We start from the raw sequence: 16520 nt of genomic DNA, 5'->3' as shown, positions 1-16520 counted from the left end.
GCTTGCTGTGATATACATGCATCTATAATGTGTTACAGTTTCGCGCATGAGCCCGGTGCTCGATGTTCCAAGTAACGTTTGGCTTCAACGAGACCCCGCTGACGCTCTTGCTCGAGCGAAGACAGTATGCGGCCGCAGAAGAAGTCATTCAACGAGAATGGACGTCGACGTCGCTAGACGACGGCCTTCGCGAGAGAACGCCGCTCTTCATCGTCTTATCGGGCGACAATTCGCTTTACGACGACGAACCGAGCCCGAGAAATTTTCGTCTGGCTAGAAAACTGCTGAAAAGAGGTCGAGTAAACATAGAAAATAGTTGAATATTCGGAAATTTCGATTCTAGGTGCCGATCCATGTCATCGCGTGCCCAAGGTAACAAAGCTAGCCTATTTATTTATTCGTCCATAATTGGCCTAATTTTAGTTTGTGGGAGCTGATCTCATTCATCAAGGAAGAACGACTCTGGAATGTCTGACAGATTGCTTCATGGATTTGTCCCGAAGACGACAGAGCAGCGAGAGCGACCCCAATCTTTCACTAAGATACATCTCTATAAATGGCGACAATGATGCCAATATTGACACGCTAATAAGAGATGTCAATGATCTGATCCAACTCGCCTTTGAATGCGGAGCCGACGTCAACATTCAAAATGAACTCAAGATGACGCCGCTTCACACGGCCGTCGTTGGTTGTGGTCGTGCGAAATCAATTATTGATCTGGTCGAGACTCTGTGCAGTTTTGGCGCTGACGTCAACGTGTCGGATCATCTGGGAAATAGTCCGCTCATGTCACTTTCTTCCGTCTTTCCAATGTCTTTGGAGTTGGTGGCAGGATCTTCGAATTCAATGGGACCTGCCATTACTCATCCGCGCGAAGTTACAACCGTCGCGTCGATCATCATTCAGCAACCGGGATGTGATGTAAGAGTGCACTAAGGGGGGAAAAAGATAGCGTTTTCTCCTTCTCACATATTAGAGCCCCTGTATCAATTTAGAGACCCAGAAAACACCACTTCTTTTCAGATTGACAAACGCAATAAGTCTGGTCGGACTGCCTTCTTTCTGGCCATGGAAGCCGGCAACGTTCACCTTGCCGAACTCTTCCTTCGTCACTCAGCCGATCCCTTCATATGCGGTCGGGGTCCGTCAGTCAGGTATATTGAAAAAGAAGATAAAAGTCTGTGAATGACAGAGTACCCTATCTAAGATATTTCCCTCCTTTGCTGGCTGCACTTATACCGTGGCGCGGCCGGCGCTCCCTCACTTTGGGCATAGACGCCGTCGCTCGTCTCGTCGATCAAGGCTACTTTCAGTCCGTAACTGTCGTCGATGACATATTCGACGCTCTACGTCTTCCCTACGGAGGTTCTCTTCGCCGACTTGGCTGCGATCTCGTGCCGCAGTTGTTTGGTCGCGCGTCGTGTCCGCTCGCTCAGCTTGCGGCGCGAGTCGTCTTTGCGACGGTCTTCGGCGGCGGCGGCGGCGGCGGCGACAGCGAAAACGTGCCGTCGTCGTCGCCATCGTCTCGCTTTTGCGTGAACGAGGAAATCAAGTCGACGAGCGACGTAACTCCCGTTCACTTGCGACGACTCGTCGAGCAACTTTGCCTTCCCGTCGACGTGCTTACCCGATTTCTAGTCGTCTTATTTCGAGACGCCATTCGTCGCACTCTCGACGAGTTCGACTGGAACGACGATCCTATAGGGAAGTTTTACGACAGCGACAGCAGCGACGGCAGTACTGACGACGACGACGACGACGACGACGACTAAAGGCTGACGTCTCTACACTAAAATTTTTATTGAGAATATCAAACGTCGCTAAATATTTTATTCTTTTATTTTAGAGTCCTGTTCCGTTGCACTGACGTCGTGCTGTTGTTCCCACAGGTGAGAATAGAATGAAGTCCGATCGGCTAATAGCTTGCGGTGGGTGCCCTGCTCTCGCACGCGCCCGTTCTCGAGAACGAGTATGAGATCGGCGTCGACGACTGTCGAAAGGCGATGGGCAATGACAATGGACGTTCGTCCGCGAGAAACTCCCCGGAGAGCACGCAATATATGCTAAGAAGAAATTTCCTTACCTCGTCACTAGATGTGCCGGTACGAATTCTTACCTGTTCTGTTATTGTGTCTAAGCTAGACGTTGCTTCATCGTATAGAAGAATCGGCGGATCCTTTACGATGGCGCGAGCGATGGCTATGCGCTGTTTTTCCCCTCCTAAAAAAATGTTTCGACGACGTCGCGCGTTGAAATTGACTTCTTACCGGACAATTTGAGACCCCTCTCGCCGACTTGCGTCTCGTACTTGCTCGGCCACGACTCAATTGTGTCGTGAATGTCGGCCATTTTCGTCGCCTCGTACACGTCGCCGGCCGTCGCGTTCAAGTCGCCATAGGCGACGTTGTGGTAAATCGTATCGTGAAACAGAACGCAATCCTGCCATGAAATTGAAATACTTTACTACGAAGGTCGTCCAATTGATCTATACCTGAGGAACGACTCCAACACTTCGTCGCAAGCTCTGCAGATCGACGTCCTGTACGTTCTTGCCGTCGATCAGAATTCTCCCCGACTGGGGATCATAGAATCGATAAAGCAGTCGTATAATGGTGCTTTTTCTAAAAAGAAAAAAAACGTCACCACAACGACGACGGCAACGACGAGGGGGGTATCTCTACCCTGAGCCGCTGCCGCCGACAATGGCGACCTTTTGACCCGGCGGCACGGTGAACGACAAACCGTCGAGAATCGGATGCCCGTCGACGTAACTAAAGCGCACGTCGTCGAACACGATCTCCGGCGTGCGTCGCGGCTCGCTGGCCGGCAGCAGGAATGGTGCGCCTGGTTTCGACTAAGAAAAAAGCACACGCAATTGCCTTTCTTTCCTCGCGATTCGTTTCTCGTCTTTCGCACTTGAATCTTCGAGGGAATTTGAAGAAGACTGAACATGATTTGCATGTCGATGAGCGACTGACGCACTTCGCGATAGACGGTGCCGAGAAAGTTGAGCGGAACGGAGAGCTGAAATAGGAGTCCGTTGACGAGAACGAGATCGCCGACGGTGAGCGCTCCCTGCTGTATCTGCTTGCTCGCCAGATACATGATCGCCGTCAGGCCGGTCGTGAAAATGAAATTCTGACCGAAGTTCAACGACGCCAGACTCGTGCTCGTCTTCAGCGAGGCTCGCTCGTATTTGGCCAAGTGGGAATCGTATTTCTCCGCCTCGTACTTTTCGTTGGTGAAGTACTAAAAAGCCAGAGTAGAGCGTAAAGGTATGATGTATAGAAGGAATAGCGGTATCGTACTTTGACTGTTTCATAATTTATCAGGGAGTCGACTGCGTGCGATCCTGCCTGATTGTCGGCGTTGTTCATCTGAACGCGAAACTTTGTCCTAGAGAGACGGTTAAGATCGGGATCGTTGCTCGTCTCCCTTGCCTCCATTGAGTTATGGCCACGGTGTAAAGGCTATAGATACCCACTGTTGTCAGTGTTACGCCGATGAAAGATGGACCAAATTTGTATGCCTATACACATAGATTTTGCTACAGGTATTGAGTCTTTGATCTGCTCCAGCGGAGAGGACTTGCCAATATTGTCGTCACTAGGCCGACTTCGAGAATCAATGGGAAGGCATTGAAAACGAGAGCAGTCAAAACGAAATTGATTCCTCTGGAGAACTCAATAATAAGTAATATTTTTTTCCCCCTTCTGTTGCTTTTGACCTCGTTCCTCGGTCGATTGCCCGCGATAGGGCGCCCGTTTGTCGACCCAAGTGAAAGCTGAGATCGAGCTTGTGAAGATGAAGAAACGAGCGCTTGGCAATGCGACGAATCGAATTCTGCGCGACCTTGGCGAAAACCGCATTACGCAGCTCGTTGAAAAGAGAGGCACCGGAACGAGCAATTCCATCTGGACAGCGAAAAATTCAAAAGACGAAATTCAAAAATAAGAAGAACTTGCATCCGAGAACAAGAGCCGTCGCAGTCGAAAAGACGGCCGTGGACGGAGTCGAAAAACTCAATATGGGCGTGTTCAAATGATCGATAATTTCCTTGAAAACGTAAGGAACGCTGACATTCAAAAGCTAACGTCATTTAATTAGGAAATTAATTTCTCCAATACAATCATTCGTTTTACTTTAGATCCGACGAGAAGTCCGACGGCGCCGACGACTCTCGCCTTGAGAGCGGGCTGCTCCTTAGGCCAGACCTGTTGGAGCATGTTTCGCACGATTACCCATGCTCCCACTCGATTCAGATCATCTTTCTTCAAATCGCTGCTGATGTTCGTTCCTCCCCGACCCTGGCCGAAGTGGACGACCTGGAGAGTTGGCGCCGACACGCGCAGACACTGCAACGAGAGAAGAAAACGTGCGCGCTCGGCGCGAGCGCGCGAGACGGAGGAGCGGACGCACGCGAAACGACGACGACGGGCAAAGTAGGACGATGCCTTTCGACGAGGCGAGCCTCTGAGAAATATCATTGGTTTATTATCGTAGGGTCTGCGCGGAAAAATTGCCTGTAGTCGGTACATTTCGCTAAACACCGTACGGGCGTCGCTGTCACGACGCTTGTGTGACTACGGCCTTCTTTCCCACGTGATTGTCCACGTGCTGGAACTGCTGGCCCTACCGTACAAAGGTCGCTATTGAGAGCTCCATGCTCAAGCTCGTCGCTCTCAAACTCGTTCACTGGTGGCTGCGTGTGCGCCAGTTTCTTCTCTCCTGCTGGAAGACGACCAAGGCCTCCTTTCGGGCGACGAAGAAGCTCGCCGACGTGCGAGCCGAATCGAAGCGGCTACGAAAGCTCCCCATACACATTAGCTTCGCCGTCAACGAACCAGACTTACGACTGGACGACTTGGCGCGATTAGTTGCGTGGTCCGCATCCCTCGGCATAAATCGCATCAGCTTCTACGATCGCGCCGGTGAGGAGAGAAAAGCGATGAATAGGCGCGAGCTTCGAATGTTTTTTCTCCTCTAAGGCGTTATCAAGACGAGAAAAGATCAACTTAGGACTGAGATTCTTCGGGAGAGAGATCGCCTTATGGAACAGGAAGCACAGCAGTACCCTGTACAACTTGTTACTGCTGAGACGATAGCTAGTTCGTTAGGTAAGCATACCAGTATGTAGGGTACTTCCAAATCGAATTAAGAATCATTTACTAATTAAACTAGTAACTAGTTCACTGTCTTCTAGAAGATGACCTTTCTCAATCGGGAGTATTGGTGTGTCTGCTCTCTGGCAGTGATGGACGACAATCTGTCGTCGATGCGGTCCGGACTTTGTGCTCGTCACGAGCTTCAAGGCGATCCTGTCTTGAGAATTTTCTAGTAGGGGATTTTGGCCAGAAAATGTCACTAGGTAGGTGTGATACGAGTCTCATTATCTCACATCAGTCATTTGCTTTTCTATGGCGTCAATAGGTATCACTGAACCTGAACTCATAGTTTGTTTTGGAGCTGAGAGCTGTCTCAATGGCTATCCTCCTTGGATTATGAGAGTATCAGAGATACAGTGAGTAGAGCTTCCGTTTTTGTTCAAAAGAACATTTGATCGTTTTTCTAGATACTTGCATTCTCATCATGACATTCATTTCAATCTGTTCATGACTCCCATTCAGGCATACGCAAACTGCGAGCAGAGATTGGGAAAATGACGGAAAAAATTAAAACGGTTTGTCTACAATTTCTCTCTTCACGTTCAAATTGCGTGAGACAAACTCTTTTTTTATGCAACATTCCCAAAAAATAATACGATACGGTAGTGATTTGCGCCCACCTTTCTTTCGCTTTCAGAAGAAAAGAGGTACGAAATAGATAGGAAATAAGTATTGCAAGAATCATATACAACTGCCGTGGGGAAGCTGTCAAAACGGGGGGTTGCAAAAAAAAGGGAGAGGGGGAAACAAATCAGAGTTTTTAAAACATTTCAGCGCCTTCCTCTATTCCCGGTATCGCCTTGTTGCGGTACGTTTTGACGGCTGCCGCCACCTCTAAACGTCGCTCTTGCTTTTCGCGAGCCTCTTTGTTTTCATCTCCTAAAAAAACCCCCACTGTGTACAAAATCTTCTCCTGTTTTGAGCCCAAAAAAACCTTTGATGAAAGTGATGGCATTCTGTTTTGTACCGAATGCGGATCCGAGTTTAGTCAAAGCGCTTTGATTTTGAAGTGCTTTGACAATCTGAGATCGAGCGAAATTCTCTTTTTTTTTTCCTTATTTGGATTTTAGTCCTTGCCTTTTTTTCGCTTCCGTTAGTCATTTGCGAATTGTGAACGTCGAGCGTTCTTAGTGTCTTATTGGTCTCGCACAGCACTCTGGCGAGGCTCTCGCCGCCTTCGTCGCTGAACGGATTGTCCGCGAGTAGAAGCGTTTCAAGTCCCGTGTTCGTTTCGAGAGCCGTCGCCAGGTGAACGACAGCCGTATCTCCTATCAAAAGATAGAGCAAAGGAAGTCAATAGGGAAATTACGATGTACCAAGAATGTTGCTCGAAATGAGCAGTTTCTGGAGGGTATTGTTAGTAAGGAGCATCTCTGCCAGTTGCTTTGCCCCTTCATCCCCTGTATGAAGTACTAGTACTGTAGTACGGAAATATTGTTTTTTGTTTACCGATTCGATTGCCACCCAAACCGAGGGACCTCAGCTTGGTATTAGTCTTAAGAGCTCCGGCTAGATTCGTCGCCCCGTCGTCTGATATTTCGTTACCCCCCATTCCAATTGACTGGAGACCGCAAGCGTCATCTTATGTGAATAATAAACCTTATAGAGACAGTGACTCATACCGCATCTTTCCCTTACTTGCTAGTACAGTAGCCAAGTGCATTGCGCCTCTGTCCCCGAGCATATTACCTCCCATTGCGAGCCACTGGAGAGACATGTTTCCTCGTAGGCCTTCAGCTAATGCCCAAGCGCCTTCGACGTCGACCCCATTTCCGCCCAGACCGATCCACACGAGCGTTTTATTTGCCGCTAGGCCTTCGGCAATGTGTTGAGCACCCTGCATAAAAATTGGATCTTAGTAGAGAGGGGGACGTTGTGAAATGTACGTTGCTGGTAATCAAATTGGTCCATAGTGATATGCCTTCTAGACTCGTATTCAACTTCAATGCGTCGCCAATCGCTTTCGCTCCTTCGTCGGTAATTTCGTTTTCACCGGCTTCGATAACGGCAAGGGATCGGTTTGTAGAGAGAGCTGTGAGAAGAGATGATGTTAGTGACAGTGACCGACCACCTGAGATTGACCTTCTGCTATAGGAATAAATCCCTCGTCTCCTAGTCCGCAATTATTAACAGCCAACTGCTCGAGTATCTTGTTATTTTTCAATGCATTTGCAAGGTATTTTCCTCCCTCTGGTCCCACCTGAAAAGAAAGTTCCTCGAGGCTTTACCGTTTACACTACACTGCACCTTTGGGTTGTCCGATATGTTGATTCGGCGAATGTTGCTCGTGATGATGATATTGCATATAGCGTCGGACAGATAGCGTACGCCGAGAGACGTTACATTGCAAGCGGAGAGATTGAGTCGTTCGAGGGTGCTGCAGAAGAGAAATATGAGGCGTGGTCTTCAGCTCAATGGGCGGGACTTGCGCCAGACAATTCTCGGCAACTTTACTTGTTCTGCCGTAGCGCTTCGGCAAGAACGCGCGTTCTCTTGTCTCCGACGTCGTGCTTTTCCAAGCTGAGCTCCTGCACCGACGGACTGTTGGCTTCGATCCGAGCAATGACAAGCTGGAATTTTGTTGGATTATTTCCCATGTGCAAGCCAAAAAAAGGCAACTGCTACATTGACTTGAAAAGACGAGCTTTTTGTGAGGTAGGCGTGACTAAGTGTGCGCTCGCGAATGCGCATGTGCGCGGTGTGAAAATCAAGCATGGCCGAAGTGGAATCCCCCTCCTGCTCCAAAGAAGATGACACGGTGGCGACAAAGAATGTTTTTGACACGCCAAAGGCCGAATTCGTCGTAAGGAAGCGCGTTCGAGAGACGAGGCTCCTTTCTAGGCGTTATTGCAGGAAGACGTCAACGAGTTCATGAAAAGCCCCGGAAACGAATCGGTGGACGACGTCCTGCGGCGAATGAACGACATCCTGGGAAAGTACAAGGTTGTGGAGAGCTCGCTTCTCCACAGAAAAAGCAGGTAAAAAAAACGAGAAAGGCAAAATATTCCAAAAAAATCGACGATCTCTACAGGCTATTAAACCAGATTCCAGAACTAAACAAGTGTCTAGACTGCATTAAAATGATAGAATCTAAAAAAGTAAGTCTACATTAGTAGTCAACTAGTCGCTCTGGGTTGTTTTTGATTGTGCTATGTATGTGTGAAGGATGGTGGCGAGGAGCTCTCGACACATTGCATGCTATCAGATCAGGTCTACATCAAGGCTAACGTCCCGCCAACTGATCGAGTCTGTCTCTGGCTCGGGGTGAGCTTTCTTTCTCTTATATAATTATTTGTTTTATGTGTTTATCGTCTCAGGCTAATGTTATGTTGGAGTATGAGCTTGAAGAGGCGAAAACGTTGTTGCACAAAAATCTGGATGCGGCCGAACGAGCTCTGAAGAACGCGGAAGGGGAGTTAGGGATTGTGAAGGATCAGCGAACCACAATGGAAGTCAGTATCCTTTTTAATTAATTAATTATATTGATTAGTCCCCAGTGGTGAGTAAGTTTGGGAAAGTTCCTTAACTAATCTTCCTAACTAAGATATTGCTCGAATCTATAATTGGGGCGTTAAGAAGAGACAGACAAAGGGAAAAATGGGAGGTGGAGAGAAGAGGTGAAGGTACAACCAATGACATTTGACTGTTACAGAAAGATCATTGGTTCAAGTTTCTATATACGTAATTGAATAGGTTCATTCCTAATAGTAGTCCTAATCAGTTGTCTTTTCGTTTGTTCTAAATGCAAGCACTGCATAGTTGACGTCTGTATTCGTTGCCCATTTCCACTCAGAGGTGAGAGGATTCAGTTGCATTCCATGTACCAGATGAACGGATGCTCCTCCTAGAGAGAGTCAAGAGTACAGAAAATTTTTGAGCAACTGAAGCTGTGCCCTACCGTTCTCTAGCATCTCCGATAGTTCATTAGGAGTCACAAACTTTTCCCAATCATGCGCTCCTCGCGGAACCAAGCCAAGGATTCTCTCTGCAGCTACGATAGCTAAAGCGTAAGAGAGATACGTCCGGTTGACTGTCGTTATAACAAGACTCTTCTAAGGAAAGACACTTAAGTTAATTTTCTACGCAGTTTTGTCATCACCTTGGCTACATGGCAACATTTTTGAATAAAATCCCTCTGATCTGAGACGTGTTCGACCACCTCGGAAGCGACAACGCAGTCAAACGTTTTCCCAGCAACGTCCTCCACAGATCCACATATGTAGTCAACGTTACCAGCGATCTCTGAATCCAACTCAGAATGCCGACGAGCTGCGTCAATGCTTGCAGGCGACACGTCGATTCCAGTCACACGAGCTCCCAGTCGAGCCAAAGGCTATTCCAAGAATAGATTTCTAATTTCAAATAATCAATTTTTTTTCTGTGCCTCTGTTAGGAGTCCTCCTCCACATCCTATATCGAGGATCGTGCGTCCTTGCAGCGGTTTAGGTTTGTCTGCGTTGTCCTGCGTTTCCGATAGCGCTCGTTTGATTAGGGGAACTCGTAAGCGATTCATAGTGCGGAGAAGACGAAGTTCGCCTTTCGAATTCCACCATTTGTCGGCGTGTTCGTCGAAAAATGAAGACGATCTAAACGATTTGTGTTCAAAAATCAATTTTAAAGGCAACTTCTTACTTTGACCGACGAGAAAGCTGCAAAAGTCGCCAAACACGCATTTCTTTATCTAGCGCGCGGTAAACTTCCTAAGTCAATGGATCCTCTGGAAAATCAACAGATGCACTTTGCTAATCAAGGTCCTCTTTTGACTGCGCAAAGACACTCTTGCATAGTGAATTCCAGATGATGCATCCTCTGTGTGGCGATTCCGAGCTGCCGAGTGGGCGCGTCAGAAGGAAATTGCTGAAGCTCAAGCTCGCTTTCAAGCCGCCCAGAACTTTAACGTCATTCCCGGGCCTCCTATGTGGCCGCATCGTCCTCCTTACCCACTTCTCCATCCACCACCGCCGCCGGGCCCCCCTCGACCCTCATTTCCATTCGATCCGAATGCAGGACCACCGCCGAGCTTTGCTCTGTCTCCTCCTCCCACTGGATTTGAGATAAGCAGTCATCCACGACCGCCTCTGCCACCACAGCTCCCTTCCATTCATCCCGCTGCATTTCCAGTGGAACACGCTCCTCCTATAGGGGGCGAATCTTATTTCCCCGGGGTCTCCGATCTTCCAACACAAGGTAGCAGTGTGTGCGTGCGCGTTAGCGTTAGAGTCCATGTTTCTTTGGTCGCAGGTAGTTTGGCAATGGATTAGATTGGGTGATAGTTGGAAAATTTGTTTGTAAACGATTTTATACTGTATAGGTACTAGTGTAAACGTTGGTGGTATCAGCAGCAGTGGTGAGGGCGGATCAAAACGTTTACCTCAGTGGATACGACAGGGACTGGAGAAGTTGGAGAGAGACAAGAGAAAGAAGAGCGAACAGGAAATGGTTGAAGCAGAAATGGCGCTGATGAGAGATCACCTACAGGCTACCTTGGAATATCAGCAGCAAAATTCTGCAGCAAAAGCATCATCAAAGATATCTGGTTACGATCAGCAAATTGACTCGTCCGACGAGGACGAGAATGAAGAAGACAAGATAAAAGAAGATATGACAGTAAGAAATGAAGAGGAGAAGGAGACTGAAGATGACGTGGATATCGTGAGTTATTTGCTTTGAGTGGGCGTCTCTCTCTCTCTATCAGTTGTCTTAGGCGTATAAAATGCGTTTGGTCCTGACCGACTTGCTACTAGCCGTGACCGACAAGGAAATTCAAGTCATTGCAAGAGAAGTTGTGACTAGTATGCAAGATGAATCGGTTCAGGAAGAGGGGAGGAAACCAACAACGCCCAAGACGACAAAAGCAATAACGGGTACAATACTCTTCGGCATACGCTATCTCAGACTAAATCATTCTCTTAGGTCTTCAACTGTATGCCACATCATCATCATCTGAAGAAGAAGAGAAGGAAGAGAAAGAGGAACGAGAACCTGATAGGAAGGAAGCATCTCCGTCGGGCAACGTGATTTCTCGTGATCGTTCCCCTTCTTCGTCGCGTCACCGTCAACGGCATCGACGGCATAGCAAGTCGCCGTCGCAAAGAAAAAATCGTCGTCGAAGGTCATCCTCTAGTCGAAGTAAATCGCCCTCCCGCTATCACCATCACCATCGTCATCGTCATGGCCACTCTAGGCGGCCAGGTAGTAGGCAAAGATCGAGGTAAGATGAAGGGAATGGGAGGGGCCACGAGGGGCAGGTAAGGGAGACGATCCTTATGTGTGTTTGTTGCGTGTTTCCTTGTCATTGTTCTATTTTTTCTAATATTGCCTTCCGCTTCTCTTCACAAGATCTCCGCAAAGACGTCGATAAAAGCATTGTTGACAGAAAACGCGTAGTAAGAGACACGTGTGCTTGTTATATTAATTTCATAATATAACCAGCTTTTAACGCAAATCATTCTAATTGGATTTGAGTTACGCGGCTCTGTGAAAAATAAGTAAGCCAGCAGAAACAGAGTGGAGAAAAAGAAAAGAGGCGACTGATTTGATCAGTGAAGAATGAGGCAAGAGATACCGACCTATAAGCTAAAGGCAGAGATTAGTTATTTGAGGCATTAGAGGTACACTGATTGCTGCTCACAATTAGTACTGTTGGTATGATGATTGCTATGCAAACTGACCCGGGAAGAACAGCTAGATGGGAAACCAAGGGAAAATTGTGGGTATCGCAGCAGAGAAATGTAAACACCGTCATCAAGCACGGGTAGAGCAAACTAAAGAGATGGCGTGTACAGTCACTGCGCCGTGCTTTTGTTGGTACTCACCCTAGTACGTAATGTGACTTGCTCCAAAACTGGAATTGGGGTAGGCTTACTACTGTCATGAAGAGTGCACCCGCTATTGTCCAACATGCAATTGGCATCCAGCTAATATCGACTAGTAGTAACGCTCTTTCTGCGATTTCTATGACACTAATGATTACGTGTATAATATAATACATGCGGACTGACCTTTTGAAGTCAGCAGGGCTGCCATGCAACATTCGTTGGCAAAAATGTAGTAGACACTTTGGCCCACATAACAGACACAGATTCCCTGTGGGAACATAAAGAGGGATAGGGGAAAGAGCCCCAGAGAAGAGAAAAGGACATTTACTTGGAGTATGCCCCCAAGGCAGTCACTGATATAATGAGCACCAACGTGAATCTGAGCAGAAGGTTGACGTCAATAGCAAGTGAGGACGGAATGAAGTACTGTACTCTGAAAAAGCTCGTATTGATTGTTTCCAGTACTGTCAGCGAGAGAAAGGGCAGCGTCCAAAAGACATCAAACTTTGCAAGATTGTCTTTGCCCTCGGACCAGGCCAACTCAAAGCAACCGGCAAGCGTGTACAAATAGACGATGCCACTGGTTACGGCACGCGACGGGAACGACGACGTCGAATCGACGGCTCCTATCTGATCAGCAAGAAAAAAAACCGAAATTCCAAGAAAGCAAAAAGAGAAATTTTAGGAAATACCCTTTTCGCTCTGCCGACCATGTGAGGTCGATCGCGCCAGACGAAGCGTTTGGACAACTGCGAAACGACGACTAACGTTGACGTCATCGCGATGACAAGCGTCGCTATGTTGTTGAGACCCAAATAGAGAAGTGCATAGGACGCGATGACGCCTAGCTCAATGGACGTCACGACTGCGAGAGATTCGAAATGACGGACGAGACGAAGTGCGAGCGAGAACAGTGCCTACCCAAGAGGATCGCGTGAAAAAGTCTAAGAATAGGAGAGGTGAATTGCTGGGCCAATTGAGTCGCTTTGTCGTCTAGCGCCATCAATGTCGCTTCCCATTCGTCGGAGAATTCGATATAACCTGCAGGATTTCATGAAGTCACGAACGAAAGAACTGTGAAATTGCCTACATGACGGCGGCACGCTTCGCGAAACGGCGGACACGGGAGGAGTCGCCATCTTGAAACGACGACTGGATTGATATCTTCAGTATCCTGCCGCGCCCCCAAACACGAGAACTATGAATGACGTCGATCTGAGGTGTGCAGAGGAAATATGGAACTATATGAGCATGGGACGGAAACGCGTCGAAGTCCCGCGCGCCGATCTAGCTCTCGTCTTAGGCAGTCACGATTTGCGCGTCGCTGAATGGGCCGTTCGTCTCTACGAGCGACGGCTCGTTCGATTGCTCTTGTTTTCAGGCGGATTGGGACATTTGACGCGGGGAGTTTTTGAAAAGAGCGAAGCGGATTTATTTGCCGACGTTGCGAGGCGCGCAGGGGTCGAAGAAGCCGATATATTGGTGGAGAATCGGTCGACAAATACGGGAGAAAATGTGCGATTTTCCTATGAAAAATTAAAAGCTTCCGGCATTGAATACCACTCCATTATATTGGTGCAGAAACCTTATATGGAAAGACGAACGTACGCAACGTTTTGTAGACAGTGGCCTGGTGATGTCGATGAATTGAGATTTTTCGTCACTTCGCCGCCAATTTCTTTTATGGAGTATCCCAACGATGCTGTCGGCTCTCTGCGTGACGTCACTAGCATCATGGTGGGCGACCTGCAGCGCATCATGGTATATCCGTCAAAAGGTTTTCAAATTCCTCAGGAAGTGCCGCCTAGCGTTCAGCGAGCTTATGAGCACTTGATAAAAGCGGGATTCACAAAACATCTAATATCAGAAAACTGAAATAAATAAATAAATGAATGAATGAATAAATAAATAAATAACGGAATCCGCCTTAGCGCACTTTGACGTCAAGATGGCGAAAGGAAAGAAACAAGGCGAGAAGCAAAACATTCATCCGACGCAAGGAATCGATCGAAAAATTGCCTCTCTAGAATCGCAAGCAGAAAAAATGGTCAAGACCGTAGCTGAAATCGTTCGAGATCTCATCGAAGCACACGAACAAGGCAAAAGCGTGAATCTGAACCGGTAAGTCCGACTTCCGTTGCCTCATCGACGTTCGATTTTACAGAATCATTCATTTGTCAGGCTCAAATCGCAGGCGGCGAGTCGACACAGCCTCCAATCGCAGCCTCGTCTCATCGACATAATTGCCGCTGTTCCGCCGGCTTACAAATCGGCCTTGCTGCCCAAACTCAAGGCAAAGCCAGTTCGAACGGCTTCGGGGGTAAGAAAAACAAATGCAGGAGATTAATTAATTAATTAATTAATTTTGTAGATTGCTGTCGTCGCTGTCATGTGTAAACCCCATCGTTGTCCCCACATCAACATGACCGGCAATATATGCGTGTATGTCTTTCTTCGGTTTGGGCACTTTATGTTGACGTCACAATGGCACTCCCCCAGATATTGTCCTGGTGGACCTGACTCAGATTTCGAGTATTCAACGCAGTCCTATACTGGCTATGAAGTCAGCTCCTTGTTGGATTTTTGCAAATTTTGCACAACACCACCTTTTTTTTCAGCCAACGTCTATGAGAGCAATTCGGGCTCGCTACAATCCTTATGTGCAGACAAAGCATCGACTTGAACAGGTATGCAGTAGTGCTTGTCAAGAGAGATGCTCAATTGGCGGTTGTTTCTAGTTGAAGCAGATTGGGCATAGTATCGATAAGGTAACCACTGATGTAGGATTGAAATGAAGTCTTTCGAACTTGATTATAGGTTGAGTTTATTGTCATGGGAGGAACGTTTATGTGTCTCCCTGACGACTACCGCGATTACTTCATTCGAAATCTTCATGACGCTCTGTCTGGACACACGAGTAGCTGTGTGAGTGAAGCTGTGAAGTAAGAGGGGAATCGGTTGATAAGCAAACTTTTTAAAGAGGGGCCTCCTTTAGATATTCAGAGAAGAGTAAGATCAAATGCATAGGGATTACTATAGAAACTCGTCCGGACTATTGCCTAAAGAAACACTTGAGGTGCGAAACCTTATATCGCGCGCGTGCTCGCATTCTATTGATTTCTTTCAAGTTCTATGTTGAATTACGGGTGCACTCGTCTTGAGATAGGCGTTCAGAGTGTCTATGAAGACGTGGCAAGGGACACCAACAGGTATCCGAACTGCTACTTCTTTTGTTTAAATAAATAATGATATTTGAAGGGGTCACACGGTCAAGGCTGTGAGCGAATCCTTTCAGCTATCCAAAGATGCTGGCTTTAAGGTTTTCTTTTCAAAAATCACATTTTAATTCGGTTCAAAAGTTGTGCTCCAGGTCGTTTCTCACATGATGCCAGATTTGCCAAACGTTGGGCTGGAGAGAGACATTGAGGGATTTGTGGTAATACCTCTTGAAGTAATTACGCTAAAAATGAATTAATCGCGACTTTAGGAACTGTTTGAGAATCCAGCTTTTCGGCCTGACGGCTTGAAAATCTATCCCACTCTCGTGATTCGCGGAACAGGTCTTTATGAGCTTTGGAAAACGGGCCGCTACAAGAGTTATCCTCCTGATACTCTGATTGACCTGGTGGCTCGAATTTTGGCCTTGATTCCACCGTGGACACGAGTTTACCGAGTGCAAAGGTAGGTCATGCCTATGGGAGACTTTTGAACACACTTCTTTAATTAACTAGGGATATTCCTATGCCTTTGGTCACGTCTGGCGTTGAGCATGGGAATCTGAGAGAATTGGCTTTAGCTAGGATGCGAGATCTTGGAACTCAGGTGAGTCTGGCTACCGGATCAATTGCGAAAAGATTCCTTCTTTGTTTTCAAGTGCCGGGATGTGCGGACTCGAGAAGTTGGTATTCAAGAAATCCATCACAAGATCAAACCATATGAAGTTGAGCTTATTCGGCGCGATTATACGGCAAACGGTGGCTGGGAGACGTTTCTGTCGTACGAAGATCCAGAGCAAGGTAGTTGTAATTCTTTGTTTTACCGTATAAAGTCAATATTTTTGCTACTAGATATTCTAATTGGATTATTGCGCCTTCGGAAATGTTCCGAAGACACTTTTCGTCCCGAACTCAAAGGAAGATGTTCGATAGTGCGTGAGCTTCACGTGTAAGTTTGGAAATGAAATATTTTGCTTTGGTCAACGATTTTCCTAGGTACGGAAGCGTGGTGCCTGTAAGTGCGCGAGACCCTTTTAAATTTCAGCACCAAGGTTTTGGAACGCTTCTGATGGAAGAAGCGGAAAGAATCGCTGAAGAAGAGCATGGCTCTCACAAAATTGCCGTTATTTCAGGTATGCACAAACAAGAGGTGTAAAAAGCTTGATTTGCACACAACGTCAATTTAGGTGTGGGAACGCGAAATTATTATCGAAAGCTAGGATACGAACTAGAAGGTCCTTATATGGTAAAACCACTGCGTTAGAATGATGCAAAGGGCAGAAAAATATAGAGGTGGAAGCATACATTGTGGAAGTCTT

General features: G+C 47.2%; 9 protein-coding genes and 1 long non-coding RNA gene across 18 annotated transcripts; 6 read left to right on the top strand and 4 right to left on the bottom strand.

Annotated features, from left to right (window-relative positions):
- Nucleotides 1-38: 38 nt before the first annotated feature.
- Nucleotides 39-4660, top strand: LOC136192799 (uncharacterized). 6 transcript variants are annotated; one of them, XM_065981508.1, is made up of 10 exons: nt 39-294; nt 344-372; nt 424-924; nt 1027-1157; nt 1211-2105; nt 2165-3278; nt 3336-3526; nt 3582-4068; nt 4151-4445; nt 4507-4660. In XM_065981508.1, the coding sequence occupies exons 1-5, from the start codon at nt 63-65 to the stop codon at nt 1773-1775; spliced, it is 1458 nt and encodes a 485-aa protein (XP_065837580.1). In that variant the 5' UTR covers nt 39-62; the 3' UTR covers nt 1776-2105; nt 2165-3278; nt 3336-3526; nt 3582-4068; nt 4151-4445; nt 4507-4660. The 6 variants fall into 6 exon arrangements, with proteins under 6 accessions (XP_065837580.1, XP_065837585.1, XP_065837582.1 ...); XM_065981513.1 differs by lacking the exon at nt 4507-4660 and having other exon boundaries at nt 2165-2412; nt 2475-3278; nt 4151-4500; XM_065981510.1 differs by lacking the exon at nt 4507-4660 and having other exon boundaries at nt 3582-3696; nt 3760-4068; nt 4151-4500.
- LOC136192795 (iron-sulfur clusters transporter ABCB7, mitochondrial-like) lies at nt 1785-4612 on the bottom strand. Its single transcript, XM_065981504.1, has 14 exons — nt 4527-4612; nt 4423-4476; nt 4146-4358; nt 3969-4092; nt 3731-3917; nt 3596-3677; nt 3444-3532; nt 3312-3399; nt 2920-3252; nt 2685-2857; nt 2495-2624; nt 2271-2442; nt 2120-2223; nt 1785-2066 (listed from the first exon to the last, which is right to left on the bottom strand). Exons 1-14 carry the CDS (start codon nt 4539-4541, stop codon nt 1833-1835), a joined length of 1998 nt encoding a protein of 665 aa, XP_065837576.1. The 5' UTR covers nt 4542-4612; the 3' UTR covers nt 1785-1832.
- Nucleotides 4661-5823: 1163 nt separating the features above from the next.
- Nucleotides 5824-7852, bottom strand: LOC136192801 (NLR family CARD domain-containing protein 3-like). Its single transcript, XM_065981515.1, has 10 exons — nt 7623-7852; nt 7416-7545; nt 7251-7368; nt 7055-7200; nt 6807-7005; nt 6618-6749; nt 6485-6568; nt 6246-6436; nt 6103-6190; nt 5824-6047 (listed from the first exon to the last, which is right to left on the bottom strand). Exons 1-10 carry the CDS (start codon nt 7763-7765, stop codon nt 5929-5931), a joined length of 1350 nt encoding a protein of 449 aa, XP_065837587.1. The 5' UTR covers nt 7766-7852; the 3' UTR covers nt 5824-5928.
- On the top strand, nt 7838-8931 carry LOC136192808 (prefoldin subunit 3-like). Its single transcript, XM_065981526.1, has 6 exons — nt 7838-7971; nt 8022-8146; nt 8200-8266; nt 8334-8432; nt 8486-8624; nt 8713-8931. The coding sequence occupies exons 1-6, from the start codon at nt 7882-7884 to the stop codon at nt 8787-8789; spliced, it is 597 nt and encodes a 198-aa protein (XP_065837598.1). The 5' UTR covers nt 7838-7881; the 3' UTR covers nt 8790-8931.
- LOC136192807 (ubiquinone biosynthesis O-methyltransferase, mitochondrial-like) lies at nt 8679-9845 on the bottom strand. 2 transcript variants are annotated; one of them, XM_065981525.1, is made up of 5 exons: nt 9801-9845; nt 9553-9754; nt 9268-9501; nt 9067-9217; nt 8679-9012 (listed from the first exon to the last, which is right to left on the bottom strand). In XM_065981525.1, the coding sequence occupies exons 1-5, from the start codon at nt 9839-9841 to the stop codon at nt 8882-8884; spliced, it is 759 nt and encodes a 252-aa protein (XP_065837597.1). In that variant the 5' UTR covers nt 9842-9845; the 3' UTR covers nt 8679-8881. The 2 variants fall into 2 exon arrangements, with proteins under 2 accessions (XP_065837597.1, XP_065837596.1); XM_065981524.1 differs by having other exon boundaries at nt 8684-9012; nt 9067-9220.
- LOC136192810 (uncharacterized) lies at nt 9021-9312 on the top strand. The gene is made up of 2 exons (XR_010671243.1): nt 9021-9175; nt 9226-9312. It is a non-coding gene; the product is annotated as an uncharacterized lncRNA (long non-coding RNA).
- Nucleotides 9846-9863: 18 nt separating the features above from the next.
- Nucleotides 9864-11838, top strand: LOC136192802 (arginine/serine-rich protein PNISR-like). Of its 2 annotated transcripts, XM_065981517.1 has the most exons (7): nt 9864-9919; nt 9966-10355; nt 10480-10820; nt 10873-11032; nt 11082-11379; nt 11508-11554; nt 11601-11838. In XM_065981517.1, the coding sequence occupies exons 1-6, from the start codon at nt 9877-9879 to the stop codon at nt 11527-11529; spliced, it is 1254 nt and encodes a 417-aa protein (XP_065837589.1). In that variant the 5' UTR covers nt 9864-9876; the 3' UTR covers nt 11530-11554; nt 11601-11838. The 2 variants fall into 2 exon arrangements, with proteins under 2 accessions (XP_065837589.1, XP_065837588.1); XM_065981516.1 differs by having other exon boundaries at nt 11508-11838.
- Nucleotides 11556-13139, bottom strand: LOC136192806 (uncharacterized). 2 transcript variants are annotated; one of them, XM_065981521.1, is made up of 9 exons: nt 13077-13139; nt 12908-13027; nt 12679-12851; nt 12419-12616; nt 12315-12365; nt 12170-12254; nt 11984-12122; nt 11800-11932; nt 11556-11744 (listed from the first exon to the last, which is right to left on the bottom strand). In XM_065981521.1, the coding sequence occupies exons 1-9, from the start codon at nt 13123-13125 to the stop codon at nt 11634-11636; spliced, it is 1059 nt and encodes a 352-aa protein (XP_065837593.1). In that variant the 5' UTR covers nt 13126-13139; the 3' UTR covers nt 11556-11633. The 2 variants fall into 2 exon arrangements, with proteins under 2 accessions (XP_065837593.1, XP_065837594.1); XM_065981522.1 differs by having other exon boundaries at nt 11984-12113.
- Nucleotides 13140-13150: 11 nt separating this feature from the next.
- Nucleotides 13151-16504, top strand: LOC136192797 (elongator complex protein 3). The gene is made up of 18 exons (XM_065981506.1): nt 13151-13956; nt 14014-14107; nt 14168-14306; nt 14358-14428; nt 14486-14549; nt 14605-14673; nt 14725-14754; nt 14804-14928; nt 14982-15062; nt 15115-15195; nt 15245-15305; nt 15357-15422; nt 15474-15667; nt 15718-15808; nt 15861-16002; nt 16054-16150; nt 16198-16334; nt 16389-16504. Exons 1-18 carry the CDS (start codon nt 13935-13937, stop codon nt 16463-16465), a joined length of 1641 nt encoding a protein of 546 aa, XP_065837578.1. The 5' UTR covers nt 13151-13934; the 3' UTR covers nt 16466-16504.
- On the top strand, nt 13187-13861 carry LOC136193023 (uncharacterized protein SCO4629-like). Its single transcript, XM_065981811.1, has one exon. It carries the CDS (start codon nt 13187-13189, stop codon nt 13859-13861), a length of 675 nt encoding a protein of 224 aa, XP_065837883.1.
- Nucleotides 16505-16520: the final 16 nt, after the last annotated feature.

This window comes from Oscarella lobularis, chromosome 11, assembly GCF_947507565.1.
Source record: "Oscarella lobularis chromosome 11, ooOscLobu1.1, whole genome shotgun sequence".
Lineage (NCBI taxonomy): Eukaryota > Metazoa > Porifera > Homoscleromorpha > Homosclerophorida > Oscarellidae > Oscarella > Oscarella lobularis.
Note: the sequence above shows the minus strand (reverse complement) of the source record. Positions and strands in the feature narration are given on the sequence as shown.